This window comes from Pseudopodoces humilis, chromosome 1 (assembly GCF_049639895.1).
Source record: "Pseudopodoces humilis isolate 2021_Gansu_Grassland_sample_001 chromosome 1, ASM4963989v1, whole genome shotgun sequence".
Classification (NCBI taxonomy): domain Eukaryota; kingdom Metazoa; phylum Chordata; class Aves; order Passeriformes; family Paridae; genus Pseudopodoces; species Pseudopodoces humilis.
Genome location: NC_142200.1, coordinates 109,535,302 through 109,562,466, shown reverse-complemented (window position 1 = coordinate 109,562,466; position 27,165 = coordinate 109,535,302). Strand labels below are relative to the sequence as shown.

General features: G+C 42.7%; 1 protein-coding gene across 1 annotated transcript in view; it reads left to right on the top strand.

The window, feature by feature from the left end:
* Positions 1-27,165, top strand: part of SH3BP5 (SH3 domain binding protein 5) — a 51,113-nt gene that overhangs the window by 15,477 nt on the left and 8,471 nt on the right. The window contains exons 4-5 of the mRNA XM_005518995.3: positions 15,782-15,946; positions 23,936-24,066. Coding sequence (XP_005519052.2) covers positions 15,782-15,946; positions 23,936-24,066 — 296 coding nt within the window. The remainder of the gene's footprint in view (positions 1-15,781; positions 15,947-23,935; positions 24,067-27,165) is intronic.

Below are 27,165 nucleotides of genomic sequence, written 5' to 3'. Positions count from 1 at the left end.
AGTTTTAGGATCTTGAGTCCTTTTGTCTACTCACCCTTATCCCCATCTTGTGCAATCCTGTGTTGGCAGAAGATGGGGAATTGAAAACAAATTAACTGTCCTATGCAAAAGTCCTGTGGGATCTTGTTTGTGGAGTGTTTGCCAAGAAAGCCATGGCTTAGCCTATCTCTGGGTGAAACTTTGCTTTACCAGAACACTGGTCCCCTAGTGTTACAATCTGAGTACTTTGCCCTCTGAAATCGTGGCACAGGAAGTCAGGGTGCTGTCTGTGGGTACCAAAGCAGTAATATTTGGCTTTTGCTGAGAGTCAAGTGAGATCTAGCTAATGTTCTTGCTCAAGGAGATAACATGTGACTTCTGCCAAGACAGGGCTGTTGTGACTCCTCATTTGGTACAGCAGTGGGCCTTTTGTGTTGATTGAAGACACACCTTACTGTTTTGGAGCATCCCAATTTGTTGTTTAATCAGATTTTGAAGTACTTGTGCTGTGAGAAGGTACTTTGTTTGGTATATTGTCTTTTCATGTTGTTCTTTAACATACGCAGTAATGCAAATGTTTAGTGTAAGAACCTTGGCACATAGAGGATTGTGCATGTACACAAGCAGTGCCCACATTGCAGCAATATGAAATTCCTGTAATCCAGAAGGTGGCACAGGTTCTAAACGTTCAGAAAATCAAACTTCCCATGTCTGTTTGGTTTGGGTGATGGTTTCTTGTTTTTTCTTTTATTTTTTCCTATTAGCTTCTTCCTTAGTTGACTAGTCAAAGAATTAGACTTTTCTTGCCGAAAGCTAATGGGGAAGAAAGGTGAAGTTCCCAGGAAACATTAATAATGTAAACAGAAGTCCTGAGCCTCTGAGGTAAGGAGTGTCTTAAGCCACTGTTGACTTAACATTTTGCAGGGCTGGGGCTGGAAAGTGCCTACGCAATCGTGTTCATGGTAGTGTCTGAGCAAGTGACAGAGCTGGGAAGTGTGTTACCTCCCTGGTGACAGGATGCTGTGCAGAAGCAAGTGTGGTCTAATGCATAAATCACTGGGCTGGCAGGAGCTGATTTTGTGCTGCTGCATGGCACAGATCAATGGCTTCATCTCTCTCTTGGTTCCCATGTAAAATGAAGCTGTCAAGCTGCTGTGAAGCTGAGTTCATTAAGGGAAGTAAAAGCACTTTAGGGTCACTGGGTGAGAGGTGCCATTAAAACACTGCTATCCATATATCATCACTTGTGAACCCATACACAAACTGAACAGGAGATGTGCCTTTCTGCTTTGCTTCTGCTGGAAAAAGAATCTGATAAAAGTGTGTTACCACCCCCACAAATGAAACAAGCCATGCATTTTTAGTGACCCTAACCTGCTAAAAGCCCTGAGAGTATTGCTTTTTATTGAGTTTCAGCATTTTTTTGGTTAATTTTTATTTGGTGATGGGCTGGTTTGGTTTGGTTTTGTGGCAGGGTGAGGGGTTACATTTTATTGGCTTAGATTGGGAGTAGGTGAGGACAGTACTCAGCTTTGGTACTGCTCCTATTTGGGAGAGACATGGTTTTACTTTGTGATATTCCCTTCACCCCTCTGCCCCCCCTGCCTCATTTACCTTTTACAAAAAAGTGTCACAAAACTTGCTTCAGGCAAAAATAGGTGAAAGATCTGTGCTAGGTCATACCTGTCTGTACCACTCACTAAAGGACCCACCTGAACCATGTGTTCATATTGCAGTGTGTTGGGGGATATGCATGTTCTGCTTCCTCTCGGGTCAGTCTTCCTGGGTTTTAAAGCTAATTCTTTTTTCGTGTTCTTGGCATACTTAAGCAGCACTCTTTTATCTGAAAAGGCTTGGGAAAACCCGCTGGAATGAGTATTTACAGCAATTCTTCTCCGTTGATGTCCAGGCATACCCAAGAGGAAGTGCAGTTGATAGACAAGTAGGGACAGCTGTCCCATCCTGTTCACTGCAACTTTTTATGTTGTAGAGCTCCTTTCTCTCACCTCACTAATAATCTTTTACTCATGTAATATTTTGTAACTGGATTGCCACATGTATGAAGAAATCAGCTGAGAGAATAAAGAATTAGAGGTGAGCTTTCAGATATTCAGATCCTACACCTCCATTCTGCTTGTCTTCACAGAACTGAGGGGAGCCTAGTTACCACTGGGAAGTGATTTCCTCTCAAATGTGAGTTTTGATATGATTCAATGAATTTTTTATTCAAAGTGAATCAGGATGAAAAGCAGCTGCTGTAATCTTGCAGAACAGGAACGGAGGAGGAACTGAGCCACTTGGTGGTGAAGGTGGGAGGGGTGTGAGCAGATAAGAGCACACCTACCTAGCTGGAAGAGTCTTCCTCAGCAGATGACTGATACCCTTCTTTGTACAGTTCAAGCCACTAAATGAACAAAACTTTCTGCAGTGGCCATCTCAGCTTCTAAGTGTACAGCTTGAGATGTCTGAAAATAGCTTGGCAAGTATGGAAAGTTACAGATAGTAACTTCCTTAGCTCAGAAAATAAAAGCTTTTTAAATTCATGTAACTTGGAGGTTCAAAACTGCCAAACATGTTTAAAGATTAATTAGGAACTGGCAACTGTGGTCTTGCCAGTGTCAATTCCTGCAGCACCCAAGTTTTCTATCCAAATTCACTCAGTGGGTGAGAGCTAATGGGATCACAGCACCAGCTGGCTCTGCTGGGAAAAGGAGGGCAGCACTGAGTGTAGATGACAGCTCCTGGGTCCAGTTCCAACAGTGGTAGATATCCTGGTCTTTTCCTCTAGTTCCTAGACATTAAATGTTTATTATTATTATCCATCTATTACAGACATCTTTAATGTCTTTTATGATTATCCATCGGTATATTGACTTCCCATCTCATAAGGAGTCTCCTTATCTGTCCTACTTTTATGAGCTGAAGTCCTGATGCTCATGTTTAGGACAACAAAGAGTTAAGACCGATTTATCTAATCTGTTAAGCTTAACTTGGCAAAAAAAAAAAAAAAAAAAAAAGGTGGAGGGAGAAGAGAAGCAAAAATTAAATGTCAGCAGAACTGTGACAGACTTGCATTCTTGTTTGGAGACTTGCCATGGAGCTAGCAAAAAGCAAAATTACTGGCACAGTTACAGTGGAACAACCAGCTGACCTTTCCTGGCTGAAGGAATGTTTCTGGTTAACTGTTCATAAACCAAATTACTATCATGTGGATTCACATTTTGAAAGGAAGGAATACAGAAACTTGAAAATAAACTTTGCCAAACCTTCACATTTTTCCAAGAGTTTAATGAAAAAATCGAGCACCCAGAGCATTTGACTGCTTTCTGTGGCTGAAGTTCCAGTCCACCTGCCATGGGCACAGGTGCCACCCACTAGACCAGGCTGCTCAGTGCCCAAGTCCTTGAACACTTCCAGGGATGGGGCTTCCACAACTGCTCTGTGCAACCCATTACAGTACCTCAGTACTCCCTGAGTAAATAATTCCTTCCTAACATGTAATCTAAATCTCTCCCCTTTCAGTTTAGAGCTGTTTCCCTTGTCTGATCACTAGGACTTGGGTTTTTTTTGCATTTTGTATTATTTGTATTTTGGATGGATGTTGGTGCTCTGGCCTTTTGCAGTAACCAGTCTAGGCTGGCAGTGTAGGTTGTGTTGTTTGTGCCCTGCCTGTGCTGTTTGCCCTTTTAACTGAGGATGCTGTCTTGCAGCTGCCCAGGTGGGTCTCGGGAAACCTCTTGGCAGTGGGAGATGGGAGGGAATGATGTCTGGATTAGGAAGGTGGGGTGAATGGCATGAGAAGTGACTCACTCTCCAGGTCTGTAAATCAACCATATGGAAATGGCTGTGATTTTTAGATTACTTGGATTGGAGGGATGGTGAGGCAGAGGAGCAGCTCCCTTCCTGAACTGGGTCTGTCCTTGGTGCTTGAGAAAGCTGTCTGTGGGATGGAGGCTGATGCGATGGCCTTGGTTATTAGAGCTGGGACAGGCCAGGCACGGGAGGGAGGCAGGCAGCATGAGCCTTGCCTGGGAAGAGATGGCTGGTGTGCTCTGAAGGGAAAAAAGATGTGGAAATTTCAGTGTGAGCAATCAGGAAGCCATGAAGAAATGGTAAGGGAATGAAATGTATGTGAGCTGTGCAAGAAGTGCCTGAAAGTATGAAGCATTGAGGCTGTCTGTTGTACCTGTTTGCCTATGAGGTTTTGTGTGTCCTTTTTTCCTTCTTGCTCCCTATGGGCCTGCTCTAGGTCTGAACCCCTTCTTCCCACCAGTGTTTTTGGTTTTTTTTATTACAAAACACATCATTAAATCTTGGGGAAACCATGTCGATGTGACGTCAGTCCTGTGGTGAAATGTGGAGTTCCCACTGCTGTGATCCCAAAGGGCATTCCCAGTATATTAATCTCCCTTCCCACATGATGCATGGCTGAAGAGGGCATTAGTCAAGCAAGGGAATCTGTTACTTTATTGCTGAGGGTGAGGAGTCACTTCCTGGACTTTCACCAGGGAACCCACTGAATTTTGTAAGCTTTTTCTAAAGCAGGATGTACTTTGGATTCAGTCAGGCAAATGTTTTGCCCTGCTCAGAGTTCGGTGGAGTGCCTCGAGTGCTCTCATGTTTGCACGGTTGCATCTGAAACAGGGTGAGCAGTGTGTGGGAGTCCTTACCCTGCCATCAGCACTCAGTGTCTCACTGCTGCTGCACAGAGCTTGTGCTTGGTGTGCTCTCTTTGTTCCACCTGAATGCTTAGAACTTGAAAACTGTATTTTAAGTCTTGAATCATGGTTCTGTTGCATTTTCCTTCAGGCCAAAGTAGCAACAAAGCCTAGGAAGCAGGGAACTCAGGGTCACTTACCTGGGTCAACAAGCTCTAGGTTTTGCCTGGCTGATTTAACATTATTTATTTACTTAAAGCCTGGATCGATGTGACTTTTGTGTTCTGGCTCTGTCACCTGGTTGAGCAGTGTGATATTGGAGTGTGTCAAGCTGGGTGTCCTTAAACTGCCAGGAAGATGACAGATGTTGCCTGGTTGGCTTGGGAAAGTTATGCCAAAGATCTGATCTGTGAAAGAAAGCTCCTTAATGTGTTTGTCTTCCCATCAACCCTACTAATGCAGGACAGTAGGTCAGTGTGGCTGGCAGGTTTTTACCCTCTTAATCTGTCCCATGTTTGGGAGCACTGACAACTGCTACTTCTCAGATGCACAGAAAAAAAAATCTTTACCTGATTCAAATTTACTGCTCTGGTGCTTATATTTCCTGCAGAGGAGGTGGCATCTGTAATAATATCATCTGCAAGTACCATGTTCCTGGTACATTTGGATAGTGGGAACTAATTTTAACCACTTGCTTGTTGAAACACCTGTGTCAGTAAGTTCTGTGTGTATGTGTGTCCCCCTCTAAAAGTTAGATCACCTGTATCTCTGAGCCTCTGTGGCTCAGTGAATGGGTCCAGTTATTCGGGGTTGGTATTCATACATCCTTACATTTCTAGTTTGTCTGAGCACTATTCTGTTGAGGGATGGTTGCATAATCTGTTGATACAGGAACTGTAATTGGTTTTCTAATGGTTATTTGCTGATATGCTTTGCAGGGCTCCATCATGTAGATTTGTTGACTGTGCACTGTAAATTAGAGGTTCTTCCTTCTGCTTTTCTTTGCTGAAGTAGAAGAAAATACTTCTAATGAAGTATTATGATTAAACTGTTTGAAGAATTTATGTAGGAAAGATGAAAAAAAAATTACTCTTTCTTTTGGGGTCTCTTTCTCTGACTTTCTCCAACCCTATAAAGCTTCCATCAGTTCTCAGCCATAGATGATGGCTGTAGTTCAAAGCTAGATGCCTTTTCAGCCTCTTCTCCATTAATTGTTGGGAATTAAATGACCTAATTATTTTTCCTACCTTCAAGAATGCTTTGGGGTTTTTTTCCTGTTGTGAAATACTTAAAGTATTGTGCAAGTAGGTCTGAAGTAATGGAACACTGGGTTAATTTGGTGTGGAAATACCCTCAGTTCTTTGGAGTAACAAGGAGAAGGCTAGTGCAGAAAAATTTGGGGGTTTTTGATATATGTCAGATGATTTAGGCAGAAAGAAGTGATATAGGTGGTTTGGCTATTATGCTTAGCCACAGATACAATAACAGATGCTGGAAATGGCAGGAAGGTGTAAGCAGCTCTCAAAGGGTGCTGGAATGTGAAAATAGAATAGAGTCCCTTTTTTTCCTCTACTCTTGTATGGAGATTTGAGTAACATCATTTTGCATCCTTTTCAGTTTGGAAAAGCCTGAGAGATTAGGTTGTGCATTCCTTTGTGTGGCTGTAGCACTCGCACAGCTATTGCCAAAACACAGAACTACAGGAAAAAACATTTTAAAGGAAAGGTTGCTTTCCTTTGTTGTCTGTCACCATTTCCTCCCCTGATTTTTTTTCTGGCCTCTAGTAAAGGCTATTTTAAGGGATTGTAAACCACAGACAGGATAATCTGTTAAAAATAGTAGTTGTCATCTGAGCCTGGGTGGCTTGAGGTCAGAGTGATATCCTAAGTACCTGTTTTGTGTGATAATTGCTCAGGGATGACTGCTGAAGGCAGCACAAGTATTGCAACTTCGGGGAATTTTTTCAACCAACCAAGTGTTTATTGTGTACAGTGGTCTAAATAGGTGGGAGCTTATTTTGGAGTGATAAACGCTCATGCTAAGGTCTGCCACCAAAACAGATGTGATATGGATGTCGGTTATTGCCTTCTGGATGTGTTTTGTTGTGACTTCTAGTAAAACAGTATGATTTTTGGAGCTTTTGTCTCTTCTTGCTGGAAAAGATGGCTCTGCATTTACTTAGTGTCTGTAAGAAATACATCTCAATAACAGCAAACAAAAACTTGTACTACTAGACAAGAAATTTTGCTGCCAGGATGTGGAAGAAATGTCCATCTCTTTTAGCTGTGTCTGTTTCTGGCGGTTGTTTGTTTATTGTTTTGTTGTTGTTTGGTTTATCTTGGTATGTTCTTTTAATTTGGTGAAGTGTGCTAATGGCTTGTCCTTGAAGGAGGATTTTATTGCTGTGAAGTGTGATTGACATATTCCCTATTCCTGCTGCTACCTAGACTCTTTCCTTCGAGGAATGGACTTAGCCCTTCATTAGTCCAGGACACCGCCTGCAACTTTTTTGTTTCAGTGAAGCAAGCCTGTTATTCACCTGTGCTGTGGAGTTGTGCAGTTCGACTAGGAAAAATATTGAGGGATCAGTAGTTATCTTCAGTGTGTCCTTAGGAAAATTACTGTCTCAAAAGTATCTGTGAGCATGCAAAAGCAGACAAGGTCAGCCTATAACTTTCTTCCAGAGTGTATTCCTGGTATTGAGGATGGGTGGGTGTGAGGCTTTCTGGGAACTGGGAGAACACGTCCGGAACAGGCCATCAGCTAGGTGAAACTCATACCCACGCGCCTTGTCTTTGCTTATGCCAGTATGCATGCACAAGGTGAACCAGAACCAGGCTGCCAATCCATTGCCAACACTCTGGAAATTTCTACTTAAAAACATTTGCTGCTTTGGTGGCAATTACATGAGACAACGATCCAGTGTTTCTGCTGAACATACCTGTTGCATCTGTATGTGCTGAATGTTGATTATCTTGGACAATTAACAAAAGCCACTAAAGCAGGTGGTGTACCTCTTGCAGGGTGTATTTGTGGGAGTTGTTCCTTGCTTCTATATTTAATTCCAGAAAAGCAGGCTGCTGCCAGGTGCAGATGAGCATGTAGAGCCTCTGTAAACCTAGAAACCGGCTGTAAGCCCTAGCCTCGCTGACTCACTGCCTAAGCTGTCAGAACGCAGGTGCACAGAGCAGGGAGGATTATCTCGGTGTTTTTCTCTCTTAATAAGATCTTTTACCTTGGAGATCAAAACTGGGACATATTCTATCATCCCCTCTTCCAGAAAGCAACAGCTGAATAGTTTCGGCCACAAACAATTGACACAACTAATAAGCAGACGTCAGTGAATGCCCAAGAAGGCTGTGCCTGGATGGTTCTAGACTGAACCATTTGTCATGTTCTGGTCCCATAGAGTGGTTAATTAGTGTGAGTAACTCCAGGCACACCAGCATCTCTCAACAACCACATGAAAAACAAAGGAGGGGCAGAAGGCTTGGGGTAGTGTCTCCCATTCAACTTCTGCACCCAAGTGAACACTGTCTCCCCATTCCTGTAAGGGAAGGAGCTACATCAGTTAAAACCAGTGAGGAGACCAGCAGGTTTCAGATGACTGACTTCACAGTGGCAGTGATCAGCTCAGAGGTGATATTCTTGCCCTCATTTCACAAGATCCTGGTTACAACCTAGATGGGAGCTGCCAGAGAACAGAGAAGAGCTGGCAGCTGATTGTTCAGTCCAGTCCTGGACGGGTCTTAATAGTGTTTAAGAGAACTGTGTGTTCAGATATTTTCTTTCTCATTTCCTGCCACAGCTCCCAAAGAAGGGAGGTGGGATTCTGCCTCTGAGTACTCCAGCTGTCTGCATGCTGGTGAAAGAAGCAGCTAACGAATGAGCTCTTGGTTGTGCCCTGAACCTTCTGGGTCTTCAAACACACTCATGATCCTGTCTTAAAGGAGTTACACATACAACCTAACTTTAGCACAGGGCTAGGTGTCTCTTGAAACATGCTTTGTAGGTCTGCTCATATTTCCTGTGCCTCTTTATAGACTACAGGAATGTAATGCAGAACCAGGAGTCAGGTCAGTTCTACAACAATCTGGCTGTTAGAGGAGAAGGGGTGGATGAAGGTAGGGGACCAAAAAGCCCAGCACAAGAATAAGTCGCCTAATCAAAACCAGAGGCTAAGGGACACATGGTTTTGGTGTTTCACAGGCATTTCACTAGTTATGCAGCATGGAGGAAATGGTTTGTGTTTCACAAAACTCTAGCAAGTCTTTTCCTTCCCTTTGCCTTCTCCATCTAGTTAAAAATCTTTGAATCTGCTTTTGAAAAAACAAATTCTAACCCATGTTCAATTGCATAGCTTTATAATAAACTGCTTAGGGAATACAAGGGTAATTCAGACTAGACTCTTCAGAGACTATTTTTTGATGCAAGCAGTCATTGTAGATTATATATATAGCTCAGGCTTTGTAGATCTGTCAAAATGGGGTCACTCCCAAGGCCTTGGATTTTAGAAGTTGTGTATAAAAGTATAGCTAGAAGGGGTTTCTGGGGTGTTTTTACTACTTTCCAGTTTTGGTTTGGATCAGAGTTTTTAGGCTGTAGGGAGAGGGAAAAGGAAGGTCACGGTCCTTAAAAAAAGCAGATAGAACCCTTACCTCCCCAGTTGCACCATTAATCTGTTTATTCAGTAAAATAAATGCATCTAAGTATCTAGGAGAATGTTCAGCATCACTGCAAAGTTTTTGCAAAAACATTCTTCAGATTTTGAGAAACTAAAGAAAATATGATGGTATGTGACAGAAATACTGGTTATACAGGACCTTTGGAGGTCATCAAATCCCAACTTTCTGCTCAAAGCAGAACTGTCACATTGCTGGATTGCATCAGCCATGGCTTTGCCAAGTCTTGAGGACTGCCAGAGATGGGGATTTGAAACCTCTGTGTGTAACCTGTCTGCAGGATTGGCCAGCCATGGCTCTCTTCGTTTAACCTAGGACATGGTTTGCATTACTCCAGTGAGACTGCTCCTTCTCAGCTTTCTCAGCCTGACACCTGTTGTAACGTGCAGGCCCTTTTTGACAGGGCTGACTGTGGGATTATTCCACCCCAAGTGCAGAACTCCACAGGTCTCCTTTTAAAGTGTCTCTTGGTCCTCAGGTTTCACAAGGTCCATCTAGGTTGAGGTTCTGCCTTTTCTACCACGTCCTCTGACTTAATGTCATTTGCAGATTTGCTGTGGATGGAGCTGTGCCAATGTGAAGGTTGTTGTTATTTATTTGGATGTTGAGCATTATGGACCCCTGACATCTGGGCTGCTGCTCTTGTTCCTGCCTGCCAGCTAAATTAAAACAGGTTGAGGAAAACTGAAGCCAAAATAGCAGCACTCAGGGGCTGGTTGCTGAGAGTGGTGCGGCGAGCACTCAAATGCCTTCACCTTGTAGACTTCTGAATTACTGAATCTGCTGCAGTGGTGGGTAAGATGAGGATGCTGTGGTCAATGAGTGGTGATCCTGCCATCCTCATCCCTGCCAGAAACATGTGCAGAATGCCCTGGTGCAGTCCCTGCAATTAGAGAGATCCCTGAAGACAGGCAGTGCTGCAGCAGCTCTGATGGGTGATTGATGGAGTAAAGTTCCTGTTTCAAAATGTGTTCCCTGTTGTAATTTGCACAGCACATTAATGTGGGATGTTGATAAAAGAAGGAAAAGGGGCCAGAATGAAAACATCTGAAACTTGATTCCTTCTGAAGAGTGGAACTGGAGCACAGATAATCATTATCTATTTGCTAGTAAGCCAGTACATGTTTGCTGGTAGCAATTAAACTATTGTTTTAAATATTAATGGGTGGGAGAAACATTGATTTCACAGTAACAAACAAGTGCTTTCTAGAGCAAAGGCCTTGGGCCAGCATGTGGTGTGCTGGTGCCTTGTTCTGAGCAGCATCTGTGTGTTCCCGTCCCGTTCCAGCTTATGGTGATTTCATAAACAGAGATTGTTCATGTCTTTCATTGGCAGTAACTCAGAGATGCTGAAATAAAGTGGATGTCAAGGCCTTGGCAGTGCAGGATGAGATAAATTCACCTGGATAAATGAGAAGCCAATTTTGAAAATACCTGATCTTTGCTGACTGACGTTTCTAATGGGAAAATTTCTAGTTGTGTTGTGATGTCCTTTTCATTTAATATCAATACTTGAGGTCTGGTCCTCTGGTGAGGCTGGCCAAGGGAAGAAATTCTGCATAGTCTTGTCTCCCCAAAATAAACCCTCTGCATCTATTTGGGGCAGCCTGGCTGGGCTGTTAGCTGTGTGCAGGTGTGCTCATGTGTCAGAGGCTGAGCAGTGCCTACCAGGGTACACTAGATGCTGGCTAACCTCAGAGGAATGTTATATCTGTGTTGTACTGTGTTTCAGTGTCAGTGATACCGTGCAGAAACAAAAACAAAAATCAGAGATGAAGTGAAATGGAGATATGTCATGGCTTCAAAATATATATGGGAGGGTGGGGGAAAATCCTCTATTAGCAGCTGGGCAAGGGCTTGGGTCAACAGAAGCTATGTGGACTAACCAGAAAATTGTATTTTATAATAAAAGAGTGCACAGTTTTCTGCTCTGAAAGAGGACAAGCAGATGTCTGTGTGCAGCTGCTGGTTCCAGGAGGACTACATTTAAAAAGTGCCTAATTTTGTTTTCTTGTTAGCTTACTATGGCCTAGCACTTATTAAATTTCCAGCTGGTAGTATAATCTGGCTGTTGTGCATGTTTCCCCTCTGTGCAGGGCCCTGTGTGTAGGGTAAAAGAGGACTGCCCATGAGAGTGCAGCTTTTATTCACCAAAAGGGATTTGTCAGGACTGAGCACCTTTCAGCAATATATTAATAGCTTGCAGTTATGAACCCTGTCAGTAACCCTTTAATTTTACATAATTTATTTTCTAAGATGGCATGTTTTATACCACAGTGCACGATTTATTTCTGTGAGTGGTGCTACTGCATGTCAATTCTGAGTCTTTGGGGGTTGTCTGGGAAGTTCAGGGCTGTGCCTGTCAGAGCCAGGGAGACCAGGGAGACAGATGAGCTGGTGAGAGGAGGTCACATGTGGGGAACACCACAGGGTGGGCAGAGGTGTAAAAAGAGCTCTTGGCCATGAGGAGGGTGCTGAGTGGGCAGAGCAGGACTTCTGGATGTGCTGCTGGTTGTAGGGAAGGGATTTACTGTTATGGGAGATGAGTTTGTGGCTGGTTGCTTGTAGAAGTCTGAGTTGCAGAGGAGGGACAGAGTGGCGGAAGAGTTGATGCTCTCTGTGGACGGTGTGTGACAGATGTGCTGTGGCAGTGGGATTCTCCTTAGCTTCAATCTCTGTGGCTGCCTAGTGGTGTTTCTGAAGGACTCCCATTTTATATTTTACACTGATACAGGAAGGGTCTGCAGGGATGAACACATTCAATTGAGTTTCCTGGCAGAAAGCACTGATCGGGAACCACAATTAGCAGTGTCACTGTGGCAGTGCGAGCTGGGGCACAGGTCACCCAATTCCCAAGGTGTCAGGACTCACTCATTTTCAAAAAGAACTTTCACTGGACTGGCTCTTCTGACTGTAATGAAAGAGATTCTCACTTCTATATTAGGTAGACTCCATCAAGCACCAGCCATGGGGATGACAGGCAGAAAGTTGACATCCAACCTCCCTCAGCAATTTTTGTCCTCATCCCTAGTACATGGTCTCTCGTTCTACCCCAAGGCTAAACCTCTCTCAACTCAAACACGAGTTTGTGATGAAAGACAACCTAGTTTTCAGCCATTCATTTGAATTTTGGATTTTAGTCTTGAGAGAAGCAGCCACTGTTTAAAGTGGTAAAGTTTATGTGCAGTATAAGGAGGCTGGATGGAGACGCAAGCTCTTGTTGGTTTCTCTGTGGTTTTAAAAGCACATGAAGAACATGGCTGCTCTCTTTTCCACCAAATGGAGTGACTTGTGGGCTTAGGAATGAGAGCAACCTGTTGGTGATGGTGCAGAACAACTTGTATGTGCTGTAGGGAGTTTTAAAGGAAGGGTAATTATTGGGTAACTGTACAAGAACACAAAAGGAAGTGTTTGAGTATCCTTTTTCACATTGGCAAAGCCAAAAACCTGTTGATGTTTTTCTAATGACAGATGTGTCACTCTTCACCCTAGCATTTTTTTTTCTTTCTCAGACTTCCAGTAAGCTGCTTAAAGTAAAGACTGCAGACTGACTTCAGATAGCAGTTGAAGTTAAATTGCTATTTGGACTGTGTTGCTCAAAAACAAAACAGTGGTTCCAAATTGCCACTGCAGAGCAGTATTCAACAAATGCAGCTGGGAGGGAGTGTTTAAGTATGGCCTTGTTTTAGTTTTCCACTTACCCACACAGTTAGAGGGCATGAAGCTGAATGGATTATGGGCCTAGGCTTGTGGTCCTGCCTGTTAACAGCTGTGTTAATGTCCTACAGGTCCAGGTGCAAGCAGAAATCTAAATTTACAATTTACAATTCTAAATGAATTGTAGATTTGGCTTCTGTTTTTTTATCATAAAGGCAGTTTTCCTGTTTTAGAGTCAATTGTCTTTTAAGGCCTTCATCAGAAGAGCTGTGAGTACTGCAAGCTGCCACTAAATGTTGTTTTCCATGGGGATTAAGTATCTCAGCTTCTAATGCTCTGCAGGCTTTTTGCTGGCTTGGATGTCTTGATCCCTGACCCAGGTATCTGTGCCAACAGAAACTTTCAAGTGCTGATGTAGTTACGGTGAGAAAACCGTACTTCCATGCTCGCTTTGCCCCTGGGATCTGGTTGTACCGAGTTTCCAAAGCAGTTACTTGCTGAGGAGGTTCTGGCTGCGCTAGGAATGGGTCTCCAGTCTGTTTTTAAGTTATTTCTTGCATGGGCAGGCCTGCTCATGCAGCCAGGGCAGCCATGGAGCTGAAGCTGCCTTCACAGCCTTCTTGCTGGAAGCTACTGGGACCTTGGCTCCCTCTCGTAGAGCCTTCTATGAAAATTGGTCTTGCTCTTCATCCAAAAAGCCTACAGTACTTGGTGCAGCCTCTTACTGGAGTCTTGCATTTTATTTCCCATCTTAAAATCCCATCTCAAACTACTTCTATGGGAAACTTTTGGCCTTTATTTGTATTTGATTCCTTTACTAGCATAGGTCAAACTGACTGGATGGACAAAAAAAAAAATTGGTTATGAATTTTTAGAAACTTTAGTAGATATTAGGGATGAAGATTCAGGCTTTTTGCTTTTCTTCTTTGTTGGAAGCCTAGGTTGAGCCTTGTTTAAAGATCCTCAGATGGCTTTTGTTTGCCACAGCTTTTGTTTGCTGGGTATCATGGTTTAGGTTAGTTAGTGGCTAAATAAAAATATTCTATAGTCAGGCTTATTCTGAATTAATAAAATGTGTTAATACATTTGAACTAGGGAGCTGGTGAGTGGGGTGATGACGAGATGTAACATGTGGGGGTTTTTGCAGAGAGAAGAGATAATGTTGGCATTGAACTTGTATGAATGATGCTGTGCATACACTAATCTTGGCCCAAAGATCTGTGCTGCCTTGGAATGTGCAGTTTTGCATGGAAATTAACACTTTAGTGCTCTGGCTCTTCACAGAGGCTGTAGGCAGGGTGATATGGTGTAAACTGCCTGAAAACAGCGAAGGGCATGGTTAGATGAACTTCTCTGTGGAAAACACCACCAGCCACTTCAGAAGGAAATGCATCAGGGACCTTGGTTGGAAGGAAATTACTGCTCTGATTGTGATGACTTTTATTTCCCTCTCTAGCTAGTAACTGAAGGACCTCTGACACATAACTCCTATTTTTGTATGGTTACCTTGGGGTGAAGTACTGCCATGTGAGAGAGGAAAGGAAATAAGAAGAGCTTGCTGCTATTTCAGGACATGGTGAAGGAAACTTAGTGTGCTTTATTTCCCTTTGAGACTTGTGTTTAAATTAGGAGTCCATCTCCCCTGCCATGGGGCAGGGAGGGAGGGGTATTTTCCATTACCTGTACAAATAACTGTGGTGTCTCAAGTATGGAGGTATTTTCACGTGTTGAGGGGGTGTAGCCAGCTGTTTGCTGAAGAAATGCACCCTTGTTCCACTTTGTATCAGGCATTTTTAGCCACTTCCCAAATGACCACCATTTCTTCACACTAAAACCTCTTCCTTTATTCATACGACTTTATCTTCCTCAGTGTAGTATTCTGTATGTCAGAGTCCTTTCTCGTGTTTGGGTCTCAGACTTCTTCTGTATGTATCATGATATGTAAAGTTTTATTCATTATTTTGTTCTGTCAGTCATGTCTGGTCAAAGACATTTTTCATAGGTAATTTCATAGACATTTTTCATGGGCTGGATAATTACGGTTTATTTTTGAAAAATCATTGAAGTGTAAATGAAAACTGTCTTCACAGTGCTGGATGTTCAATTAATTGAATGTGAGGCTTACATCACATTTGAGCAAAGTAGCTCAAAAATACTGCTTTAAATAAAAATCTATGAAATATATAATGTAGAAAAATTCAGGTAAAGATTTTTTTATAAAAATTGCCTTGATTATTCTTGTGTCTCTGTGCTGGGGACTTACTGCACCAGTTGTGTTCCAGGGATAGCAAAGTTAAAAACTGCCCAGAGTTAAGCAGTCGCCATCTCAGAGAACTTGTTTATTCTTTATAGCAAGGTAATAATTCCAGCATATTTCCTCAGCATGATTAATGGTGTATCAGATAAAAATCCACCCTGACTGAACTCAGGGAGTGCCATTCTTAGTGTATTCTTGAAATGCCACTAGTTTGCTATTTCATTTTCTTTTGATTTGTTTATCAAGGATTAAACCTACATCATTAGGTATTATCTCTCAGCCAGGTGCTTATTTGCAGGCCATCAGCTGTGAGTTTTTTGACCAAGAACACCATGAGACACTTCTTGGCAGATGACATCTTTGGGTGGGGACTGCTGTCTTAGCAGGACTTACTCCAGTGAAAAATACGTCATTTCAAGTAAAAGTTTGAGAAACAGTGCGTGGCTGTTTTATAAAGTCTTGGGATTAGTGTCATAGATCTTCTAAATGTGACTGTGAGAGTTCCTTTGTCTTTCTCTGATCCCAACATTTGGTTTTTTTCCCTTTAGGCACAGCTGGAGGCCCAGAGGGCGACTCAGGACTTTCAGAGGGCCACTGAAGTGCTGCGTGCTGCAAAAGAGACCATTTCGCTTGCTGAGCAGAGGCTGCTGGAAGATGACAAGCGTCAGTTTGACTCTGCCTGGCAAGAGATGCTCAACCACGCTACTCAGAGGGTAATGCAAACCTGCCCCAGCACCTACCTGCCTTTTCCATGCTTTGTGTTCTCCTGTGGTGTATGAGGCCCAGTTTCTGAAAGACCAAGTTTTTCTTTTGGTCCAGACACATGACATGTAGGAAATGAAGCTGTGAAAATTATGAAGCCTAAGGTTAAATGATCTGGACCTTGGCTGCTTCTAGACAGCTCTAGTTCTCTGTCTGGTGGTGCTATAGTAGTGGAGTAGCTCTCTACAGAAAATGAAAAGAAAGTTACTGCCATCTATTTTACAGGGATAAACAATGTCTTAAGGCATATCTGCATTTGGAGTTGTGCCAGAATAATTGCATGGGGATGCCTGTTCCTGAATATGTGTGTTGTGGGAGTGTTTACCCTGGAAAAACAGGGACATGTTCCTGTTTTAGTATAACCTGTTCTTAGTATGGACTATATTGAACAAGTCACTTAGCTTCAGAAATGTGTGTTTGAATGTAGAATTACTCAAAGTTGTGTGTTACATTTAAAGCTTGCATGCTGCTTTATCCTAAATTAACTTTGGAAGTTAGACAACGTCCTACCTCCTTTGTAAAGTCTTTTTAAACCTACAGAAGAGATGCACTAACAAAGAAAGACAGTATTCTTTCTAGCAGATGTCAGGAAGAATTTTCCTGTCATTTGTCTTCTCTCTGTTAAAAAAAAGAAGGGCAGAAAGGGTTACTTTAACATAAAAGAACCAAAAATTGAAGTTAAAAACCTTTGTTCTGTCATTTCCTTAATATGCCAGTGAAGCTGAACTTGCTATTCCAAACATGCTATCATGCCATACAATGCTCATATTGTCTTTCAGTCCTCAGTGCAACAGCTCTGTTCTGTTGCAGAAGCTTCTCAGTCACAAGAAAGCCTCTATTTCAGAGTGAATTTTAAAATCCAGCTGACTGAACAGAAGGGATGTTGACTGTGTGTAGGGGAGAGATAGAAAACCTGGTATATATTAAAGAGAAAATGAACTCCAGGGTACTGTTTGTGTCATTGTCCCTGTTATAATTTGGTATTTGCAGATCTGGTGACCTCTGTGTTTATGAGGGGAACTCCTCCTTTGCAGTGTGTGTGTGCCAGCTGTTACTTTCCTGAGCTGTAATCCCTGCTCAATATGAACAAAGTTCTAAAATAGATAATTTTTGATTCTCAGAATTGATAGGTGGGAAAACCAGAAGTGTCTAAGGAGCTGCTTAGAGAACCTGACTGCTGAACTGCTGAGTTTTGGTGAACAGTGACAGCAATCACATCTGCCACCTACTTCCCTCTAGCTGGCATAACAAAAACTTGTGTTGGGGTGGGTGAGGAAAGAAACAATGGCAACTTGAGAGTACAAACTAGTTCTTTTTTTTCCTTGGCTATTTCAAAGGCATCCTTGTGTCCTCCTACAACCCTTGATTGTTCCCTGACAGTCTGTAAGAGGTGTGCTCCTGAGATGAGTAAACCCAGTGATTCAGAGCAGCAGATGGCTGCTGGCAGTGTTTGGTGGAGTCCTGCTGGTGGTGTTGACTGATTGCTGGATACCTGCTTGTTGGGGGGCTGATTCAAGCCTTAATGTCTCTGCTTTGTTACAGCTGAACAGTAAATGGGGAACTTAGTGTACTTACTGCAGCTGTAAAATCTCCTAGGCACTGACTGGAGTGTATAGAAGCAGCTGAGGGTTCCATGAATTGAAAACTTGTCCAGCAGTTCCTGGTGTTTAAAATAGTCTGGGTAAACTCAGTTCCCACAAAGCACCCATCTGTGCCTTGCCATGGTGCAGCAGGTTTTGAGAGTTCCATGGAAGCTTGTCTTGGGATTTTCATTGGCCGTGGTGGAGGTCTGAGGGCTAAGGTCAGAGCCTAAAAGGGTGAAAGTGCTGTTGGAAGTCTTGACTGAACACACCCAACTTGAGTTAATTTGGAGTGCTTGACTGAGTTTATCTTCTCCAAGAGCGACTGAAAACTTCACTTGGCTTCAGTGCATGCAATTAATGAAGTGCTTAGTGTTCAGTGAGGCTGAACTGGCATCTCAGGGAGCAGAAAACATTGACATTCCCCACTAAGCTATGGATGAAAAGAGGTTAGAGGATGAGATCTTTTAGAACAAAAGTTCTTCTTGACTGCCAGTGTTGCTGACAACTCAGATCATTAACTATTAATTACATTAGAAATCACTAATGGAAAAACCGTTTCTTGGGGTGAAGGCTGAGGATTAAGAAATAGACATCTTCTATTTGCACATATAAAATTGCCCTTGGAGAAAGCTTTTGCACTCTGGTTATTTGGATTTTCTAGCTTTTTTTGCATGCATTTATAGATGATAGTTTTATGGGGCAGAAAATAACCTTGCAGTGGGCCTTTTGCAGCAAGGACTCAAGTGCAGAAAAGCACCTTTGAGCTAAATGTTAGAAGTGGCCTACTAATTCATTTGTTTCTCCTGATAGAAATGTCAGGCCAGAGTAAAGTGTTTTTATTTTCTGTTCTTAGGCAGAGGGAGCAGGCTTTACTGAATTAATCTGAAACTTGGAACCAAACCTGAGCCCTGTAGCAGCTTGGTAGCTGACAAACACCATAAACAGAAAGTATAAAGAAAAAGAGCAGGCAAGAGAACAAATGAGAAACTGATTTCTTACACAGCTATAATGCATGCAAATGCTGCCAGGTTGCTTCTGCACTTGACCTAATGGATATAGACAGAGACTTGGGTTCCAGGGTACCAAACAGGAAATGCTGTTTCCAGACCTTCATTGGGAGGAAATAGAGATAAAGGTTGTATGTTGTAATTGCTTTTTGATGTCTTGATAGTCTGAAAAGCCATTAACACTTTTTTTAAAGTGACAACCCATTGGGCTTCTTTAAGCAAGACTTCTGTAGCCACTGATCTAGAAAATCATGCAATTCAACTGATGTGAAACAGGAGAGTTACTGAAATTTTATTTTTCCTGGATGAGCTGGAAATATAACGTGTGGAAAGTCTTTCTATTCATGGAACAGATAGAACCAGCATGAACATGTACATGGAGTATAGGCTGTCACTTGAGAATTTCTTTGCACCTTACAATTTGAGCTGTGTTTCCAAAGAAGGCTGGGAGCATAAATAGGAGCTGGATTCCTGCCTACCTGCCTGTGAAGATGCAACTAATCCCTGCAAATGTCTGTGCTTGAACTAAGTGTTCACAACAGAGAAGCACTGGACTATGGTGCAATCCTGCAAGTCAGGCAGCTGCTTTGCCCACTTCTACTCTTAACTTGATGTGTATTTTGGGGTAAAGTCCTGTGTTTTCTTCCTAAATGTCCGTTTTTCCACAGATCTCAGAAGTGTAATGACACTTAGATTGGAATTTAGCTCCTTAGTGTCTAGAACCTGACTGTGTATCAAAATTACTTGCCAAAAGCTCCATTGTGATGGAAGGCAACTTGATCAATAAGTGGTGTCTGGAGAGCAATGTGTCCAGAGGGGCAAGTTCATTGTAAGATAAATTCTCTGTTGATTATAATGGAAATGTAGACAGGCTTGATGAGCTCTTAAGCTGCCTGGGGAAGAAGAGTACTGTTCCCTCTTAGCCACTGGCTTACCAGGATTTTGTTAACTGCAGTGTCTCTTTAAAATTTGGAGATGATGTTTTTGCTAGTGGGTACCAACCTTTTTGTACCTCGAATTGTAATGCTGCAGCGTGGGGTGCAGAGAGCAGGGCTGTGAAAGAGAGTCCTGTGGAAGGACCAAAGGACATTGAATTTTGGATGGATGGAGGAAAAAGATCTTCACATTTATGCTCCTATTGAAAATAATTCATTAAGATGTACAAAAGGAAAGTACTGACAGATGTGTTACCTCTAGTTTGACACAAGCTGGAGCAGAAAGGAAGACCCTTCATGAATTTCAAGAGAAATTGCTAATTTCTAATTGCTGATGGAATCTGCAGTCTTAAAAAGGTCCTGTTTTTACAGTCTTTCCTGAGATATGATGAGTTCATAAATTCTGGCAGGAAGAAGAAATGTTTTGGCTCTTGATCATGAGACATTTTAAAAAGAAGAGGATGAGGGGAGAGTTAAGAGGGAGGAGGCATGCTCCCTCTTGGATTAATTTGGCTTGTGAAGCTCCCTTTGATATTACACTGTGAAGTACCATCTGTCAGTGTAAAATGTGTGGGTGCTTTCGTGATGTAGAGAGGAGAGATACTTCCTGCAACTAGAAAAACTTAGGGGAAAAAGAGGGAGAAGAAAAATCTGTGAAAGAAACAACAAAACACACCTTTCCTTGTCTAGGTCTCTCTGTCACTTTATCCTGGAAATCCAGTGTTTTTTTGCAATCCCTTGTATTTTGATTCTCTCCTCCTGGTTTACAGATGCTGCATTGTCTCTTTCCTCTTTTATTTTTAATTCTTCCCCTAGAAGAACAATCAATTTAATGTTTTGTGAAAGAAACAGTCCTCCAGAGTAATTCTCTGGCTTAGGTGGTCAGCTTTGCTCAACTCCACTGAGAAAATGGGTTTTTTGCATTTGTTGTTGTTGCTGAAATTTTGCCTGGAGTCCATTTTTACTTCAGGATATGGAAACATTTTGGGTGGAACAAAGCTACTTGTACAGACTTACTGATGGTAAATACATACTCTACACTGACCTTCCTTTTCCAGACAACTGGGTAGGAAATAGAGGGCAGGGGGGAAGAGGAATTTATTAATCCCTGTGTTGGGGGGTTTTGCTTGCTTTGTTTCCCATTACTTTTATTTTATAGCCTGTGCTACCTGGGAGAGTGAGCTCTGCCTGGGGTATGTGATCCAGCAGTTAGGGACAGGCAAGGGCTGCAGGAATGTGTGGTGGTTGTGTGGGTATCCTGGAAATTCATCCATTCTGGGTGTTTTTGTCCAAGAGTGTGTCCCCTGCTCACCCCAAGGGTGAGCTGGAAGGCAGGTACGATGTAAGGAGGTGAGATGTGTCTTGAGCAGCCTTTGTCTGAAAAGGTGTCATCCTCACTTCTTTTTCTGCCTTTTTCTGAGTGATGCTGTTGCATCTGTGATGGCTTAGGAGCATCTACAAGAGAAGGTGGGTGGTAGAAGCACTTGGGTTAGACAAACCAGCTTGTTTGGGAACGGTGACCTAGAGCTTCCTTACAAGTCCATATGACACTGCAGTTTTTTCACCAAATATATTATTAGCTCTAATAAAAACTACTTTCCTACCAAAGCCTGTCTGTCTTTTTCTAAGCCTTCTTAAGGAGATGAGGGGTTTGCCTAGCTGGTCTTACATTGAACTTGCCAGCTGTAGAGGTGGCAGCGTCGTTTGTAGTTTGTTTCTGTCCACCAGCCCTGGTGAACAGCTTCTCCATTTAAAGGCTGTTCAGCTTTTGCGGAGGGGTGGAAGATATCTCTTGTTTCTTCTTGTTTAAATGAAGTGCCTAAATGCATCCTGGCAAGTGGTGGACCTCTGCAGAGGTACCTTATAATCCCCCAGGTAATATCCTCAGCTTTGGGCATGCACCTTGAGCTGCTGCCTCAGGGAAAGGGGACAGACTGTCTCTGCAGGCTTGTGCAGATAATGTGAGCATGAGGACAGAATTCCCACAGAAAAACAAGGGTGTGGGGGGAGAGAGAGATTTTCTTACATCACTGATTTCTCAAAAGGATGAAGGATAGCATGTTTTCCCTCTTTCTTTCTGGAAAAGGGGGTGGATTTATTTCCTTTCTGGAAATGAACGTGGGTATATATGGCCAGCAGCAAATTCCACATTTTGTCAGATATTTTGAGGCAATTGCAATCTGTCATCCTCAAATCCCAGTTCTGCAGGGTTCAGCATTTCTGTGATGTTTGATATGAAACATTTGAAAAATCAGCATGATACTGGACACCTAACCTGCTTTATGACCCTGGTGTTGGTTGTACTTATTAAGTGATTTATCCCAGATATCAAAGTTTATGCTAATTTTGCCCCAAGAACGGATGTGAGAGACTGGCATGTAACTGAGCACTGGCAAGTTCCAGTTGCTCCATTATTTTGTAGCTTACAGCATTTTTAAATTGCAGTTTCCTTGCCAGACTAGAAAGAAGATGAACCACCTTCTGTGCAGTCCTGGGAGACTGCAGTTTAATTTAAGAGACTTCCACGTTAAAACCAGCCTTGTCTGACATGTTTCACTAAGGCAAGTCATTGCACCAACTGGCCTTAAAACAGTTGTTTGAGATAAGAGGCTGCAGTTTATTTTTCAGGATGCAGGAGAAAATATGTTATGAACCTGATTTTTTTTTTCTGTTTCTTTGAAAATGGATGCCTTATGTATGTGAGAAAGTTGAAGGGTGTTGGAGTTGAGTATATTATTTTGTATCTTATCAAAAGATCCTTTGAAAATCTTTATTTATCATAGGAATTTCTACAGAATTTTAAACTTTCTTTAATAATGAGTGGTATGTGTGGATAAGCAAAAGGTGGCCTCCAGTTGTGGCAGCAAGAGCTCTGAGTTGATGCTGATGGCTGTAGCAGTTTCACTCTTTCATTTAGGCATCAGAAAGGACAATATGACAGTTTTCCTGAGAGGAGCAGTGATCCAAGTGAGTCAGAGCTGACCATCTCTTTCCCTTGTTCAGTTCTGCCTGAGGGTCATGAGAACTAGCATGGTTTTTCAAAAAATTAGAGCTTTATGGGTGAGGTTATTTAAAATCAAGCTATTTTGAATATTCTCTCTGCATATGAGAGCTCAGATGCAGTCTTGTGGTGGGAGCCAGGTGGAACAAATTTGCATGAGGTTGCAGAGTAGTTGGTATCGCAGCTGAGGCATTTCAAAACCCAGTACCAGAGACAATCAAGTCCTGCCATTTTTTGTATTAATACCTTCATAGCTGCAAAACAGGAAGCTTAAAAAAATTGCCTAAAAAAATTGACTTCAAAAAAAATCAGTTGCCTCCCTGTCTGGATACTGACTGCTAATGCACTAAATAAAACACATTTTCTGACTTACACCTCTAACATCTCAAATTTGGACAACAAAAGTACCCTGCATAAAATTACTGGCAAAGCGTGGCCATGGAGTACCAACAGTGCAGCTAATGGAGAGACATTTACCTTCCTTCTCCCAATGCTTGACAACCCTTTTCAGTGAAAAAATTTTTCCTAATACTCAATTTAAACCTCCCCTGGAGCAACTTGAAGCCTTTTCCTCTTTCCTGTAGCTTGTGGCTGGGGAGAAGAGGCTGATTCCCACCTGGCTACACCCTCCTTTCAGGGGGTTGTGGAGAGCAATAAGGTCTCCCTGAGCCTCCTTTTCTCCAGGCTAAACACCCCCAGCTCCCTCAGCTGCTCCTTATCAGACTTGTGTTCTAGTTATCTTGATACATGAGGGTAGGGGACTGGTCATCAGCGTAACTTTGTTGTCTGCCTAGTAGGGGTGTCAGCTCAGGGCTTGAACCTTTGCATTTTCAGTATTGAAACTGACTTCAGGCATGTCAGCTGTTTTTTAAGAGAAGAGCCATCTCGGACACAGTGTTTTCTAGTGATTGGTTATTCAGGCTGAACTGTATTTGAGTCCTCCCTCTGCTGTGGTTGGTGTTCAGCCCTTTCCAGAGTGATGGGGCTGCACTGGGAGCTGAGCAACCAGCAAGATCTCTGCAGGGAAAGCCAAGTTTCCCAGAGAGGAGCAGGAGGAAACAGAAACATTACTGTTGAATGTAACTGGGTGACTTCTGCTAGTGTTGCTCCACTTGTGAGTATCTAACTGGATTAAAAAATGGATGGTCCAAAAGCTGAGGGTCTTCTGAACTTCCTGTGAGAGAGACTATGCGAAAAGCTCTAACACCCTTGTCATAATTTACAGTGTTTGAAGACCTGCTGCTCTTTTTTGGGAAAGACTTTTAAGTAGGTTCACTGGGAATAATTTTTTCTGTACCCTCACTTTCCTGACATGAGCTGATTGGAGAGATTATAAAGTTGTTGTTGTTAATTGAAATGATAAGAAGTCAATCATTGTGCCTTGCTGCTCAACCTGTTTTTTCCCCTCTTGAAGGTCATGGAGGCGGAACAGACCAAAACGAGAAGTGAGTTGGTTCACAAGGAGACTGCAGCCAAATACAATGCTGCCATGGGAAGGATGAAACAACTGGAGAAGAAGCTGAAAAGAGCCATCAATAAGTCAAAGTATGTTTTATGTTTGGAGAGTAGTTTAGTGGTGAGAACTGTTTGGGGAAAATACCTATATTATGGGGTTTTTGAACTTGTTGAAAGTGTATTGCTCTTTGGGTTTCTCTCTGTGTGTAGCAGCCTGACAGCACAATTGGTACTGGTATTTGTCCTTGTCCTCCTAATGAAAGACCTGGTGAACTACATGGGATAAGAAACCTTTTCTGAGCAGCACCTTGGTCTTGTTCGAGTGCACTGAACTCTTTGGTGGTGTGTGATTTGAGGAACAGGTGCATGGGATCCACACAGGTGCTGACTGCAGAGCTCTGTGTGGATGTTTCACAGCCTGGGATTGTTCACAGTTCTTATTTTTAGTTAGGAGAGCAACAAAGCAAGTGACAGAAAGCTGAAAGGTGTGAGACTGCACGGGTGAAAGCTGCTGTACACAAGGCTTGTTTACTTCCTGCCACTGCCATGGCAAAGCTGTGTGAGAGCTGTTCTTGGGGAAGGAAACACCCTTTGGAAGGCATAGCTAAGCAGCTTGTGTCATTAATAATTGTGTCTGCATTTGCTGTGCAGTTTGGCTCTGTTGCAGAGAAGGGAAACAGCTTTTTGCTCAGAACTTGTTTAAAATTTTGGCCCTGTTTACAACCAATTCTTAATCCTCTTTATATTTCACAATCTTTTTCTTTTTTTTTTTTTTATATTTCCAGACTGTGGCTTGTCTAAACAATCTGCTTGCTGTATTTAGCTTTTAATCCCTTCCATTTAAAAATGACTTTTTGGTGAAATCGGTCAACTGAAAATCTATTTTGACTGGTGTTTGCTCAATTCAAGAAAGGATTAGCACTTCTCAAGCAAGATTCAAGCATGTTTGCTGAAATAGTATAGTGGTGTGACTTCCTAGAATGAGCTGCATGCTGTTTGTCTAGCACAGCACAGGGGCTGTGAAAACCATCATCAGATCACTAAATGACAGATTTCTCTGGATAAGGCCAATATCTGAGAACAATTTTGGCTGCCGGGAGTTCCTTCCCTGCAATAAGATTTAAAATAAAGACCATGATTAAGTTGTCAGTGGGGTCCTACATAGCTTTTTATGGTGGTGTGGAGTCTGGTGTCCCTGCTGCCTCTTGTGTGACATGCCTTTGAGTTTTCATTTCTCTGCTGGAACTACCTTTGGAGGGGTGTCTTGTGTCGTTCTCCTTGGGCCAAGCTGTTTTCCACTTCTGTGGAAGGATCCCAGTGTATTCTTCTGACTCACAGCAGGGCTGACTGCAGCATAAACCATCTAGGTAGGGTGTTTTGGAGATCCTTTAGTAAAGGCTGTATAGAAATGCCACTTCTAACCTAGCAGTGACGTGAAAGATGCCTGGTGGCACAAATAGTCATGGATGCCTTTAAAGTTATGCTACATAGGGATGTTGGAAAGGTCAGTTGTCTTCCAGCATTGCAATTTTCACATAAAGGAGAATTGCAGCTGAGCTGAAAACATCCATGATGTCAGCTTGCTACAGAAACTGGGAAATGAGGCTGCTGGATTTGCAGCTGTTTGTATTGTAGGGTGTAGCTGGCCTCTAGCTGCTTTTCAGGAAGGATTTAACACCAACATCCTGCTCTGACCTTCTCCCTGGTTAGTGTGGGAGCACTGGCTCTAACACCTAGGCCTTTTTGGCCATTTGTTCATCTTCTCTTTAAACTTGTGGATAACTCACTGTTATCCACAATTAAACTCACTGAATTAGTTGCTCTCTTCCGGGCAGGAAATGATTTGCATTTGCTCCTTGCTTCAGTTGGGATTAAGACGCTTAAAGCCTTATTATTTTGAAAGCAAGACTGGAGCATCCTGGAGGAAAGTAATTTAGATGATTTGCCCTGTAAAGTTGATGAGCAAAGGATTATTGGATAGTTTTGTTTTGGTTTTGCTTTTAATTTAGTTTTTGGGTGCTTACTTGCTTGTGATCTATGAATGTGCATACGGCTGCATGTTCTTAACAGTTACCAGATCTTCTCAGTGCCTCTGAGCTGTAGGATAATGAACCCTCCTATGTTAGCTGATTTTTGGAAGTCACTTTTTGCTCTGGTGGCTTGGGCAAAGTGCCTTTCACTCTTCCTGTCATCTACTTGAAAAGCACTTTGTCTGTGCAGTGCCCTGGGCTCAGCCAGCCTATGATGCTTGTATCAGTGAGCAGTTCCTGCCCTGCTGAGTTCCAGACCAGCCCTCAATGGTTACAGGGCCAGGGATGTCAGGGAATGAAGGGACCCTGGGACATGGGAGTGCCTCCCCTGCCAGTGCCCTGGTTCCTGCTGGCATCAGGTGCCTGGCTGTGTGTGAGCCATGAGTGAGCAGGAGGGTTTATGTGCAAGCTCCTGCTCTTGGTCTCCTTACAGTGGCTGAGGTGGTGTTTTTCCTACCTGTTGCAAGTAAGCATTCCTGTTTGTATGTGTACATATGTATATTTGTGTATATACACACATGCACATATGTATTGTTTTTTCACACCATGCAAACACACATATGCTTGTTGCTGATAGAGAGGGGATTTTTCCTAAGGCTTGTGGAAGCTGGTAGGAAGTTAGGACTCGAGCCTGGTTGTTCCTCCCAACTGGCACCAGGCTAAGGAAGGCTGAAAATCAGGTCCTTTGAGGTGAGTGGTTTTCACTGTGTTCCCTGTGCGTGTTTCCCTGCAACACCATTCTGTCAGTATCTGTCTGCTGCCATTGCTTTGGGGTACAGCTGTAGGAGTCCTTTATCTGTTGGATCCAAATTCTCAACTGCAGTGTTTTATTTGGCCTGGCAGGTGCATCTGTGTAGCCTTTGGCAGGGTGATGTCCCACTAAGGGAAGGCAGAGGTGCATTTTGATGTCACTGGAAGCATCAAGACTTGGCTGTGTGCTCCTGGTGATGGTGGGAGGGTGCTTAAAAATATCAGAACTGTAAATAACCTACTCTAATGGAAACACAACTCAGTTATTTTGTGTATGACTGTGTAGTGAATTCAACCCTTCAAAGAACGTAGGATCAGAAAGCCACAGTTTCACACTCCTGAATTCCAGTGCACAGTCCAAAATGCAGCTGCAGTAGGGCTTACAGCTCAGAAGAGCCTTGCTGTCATG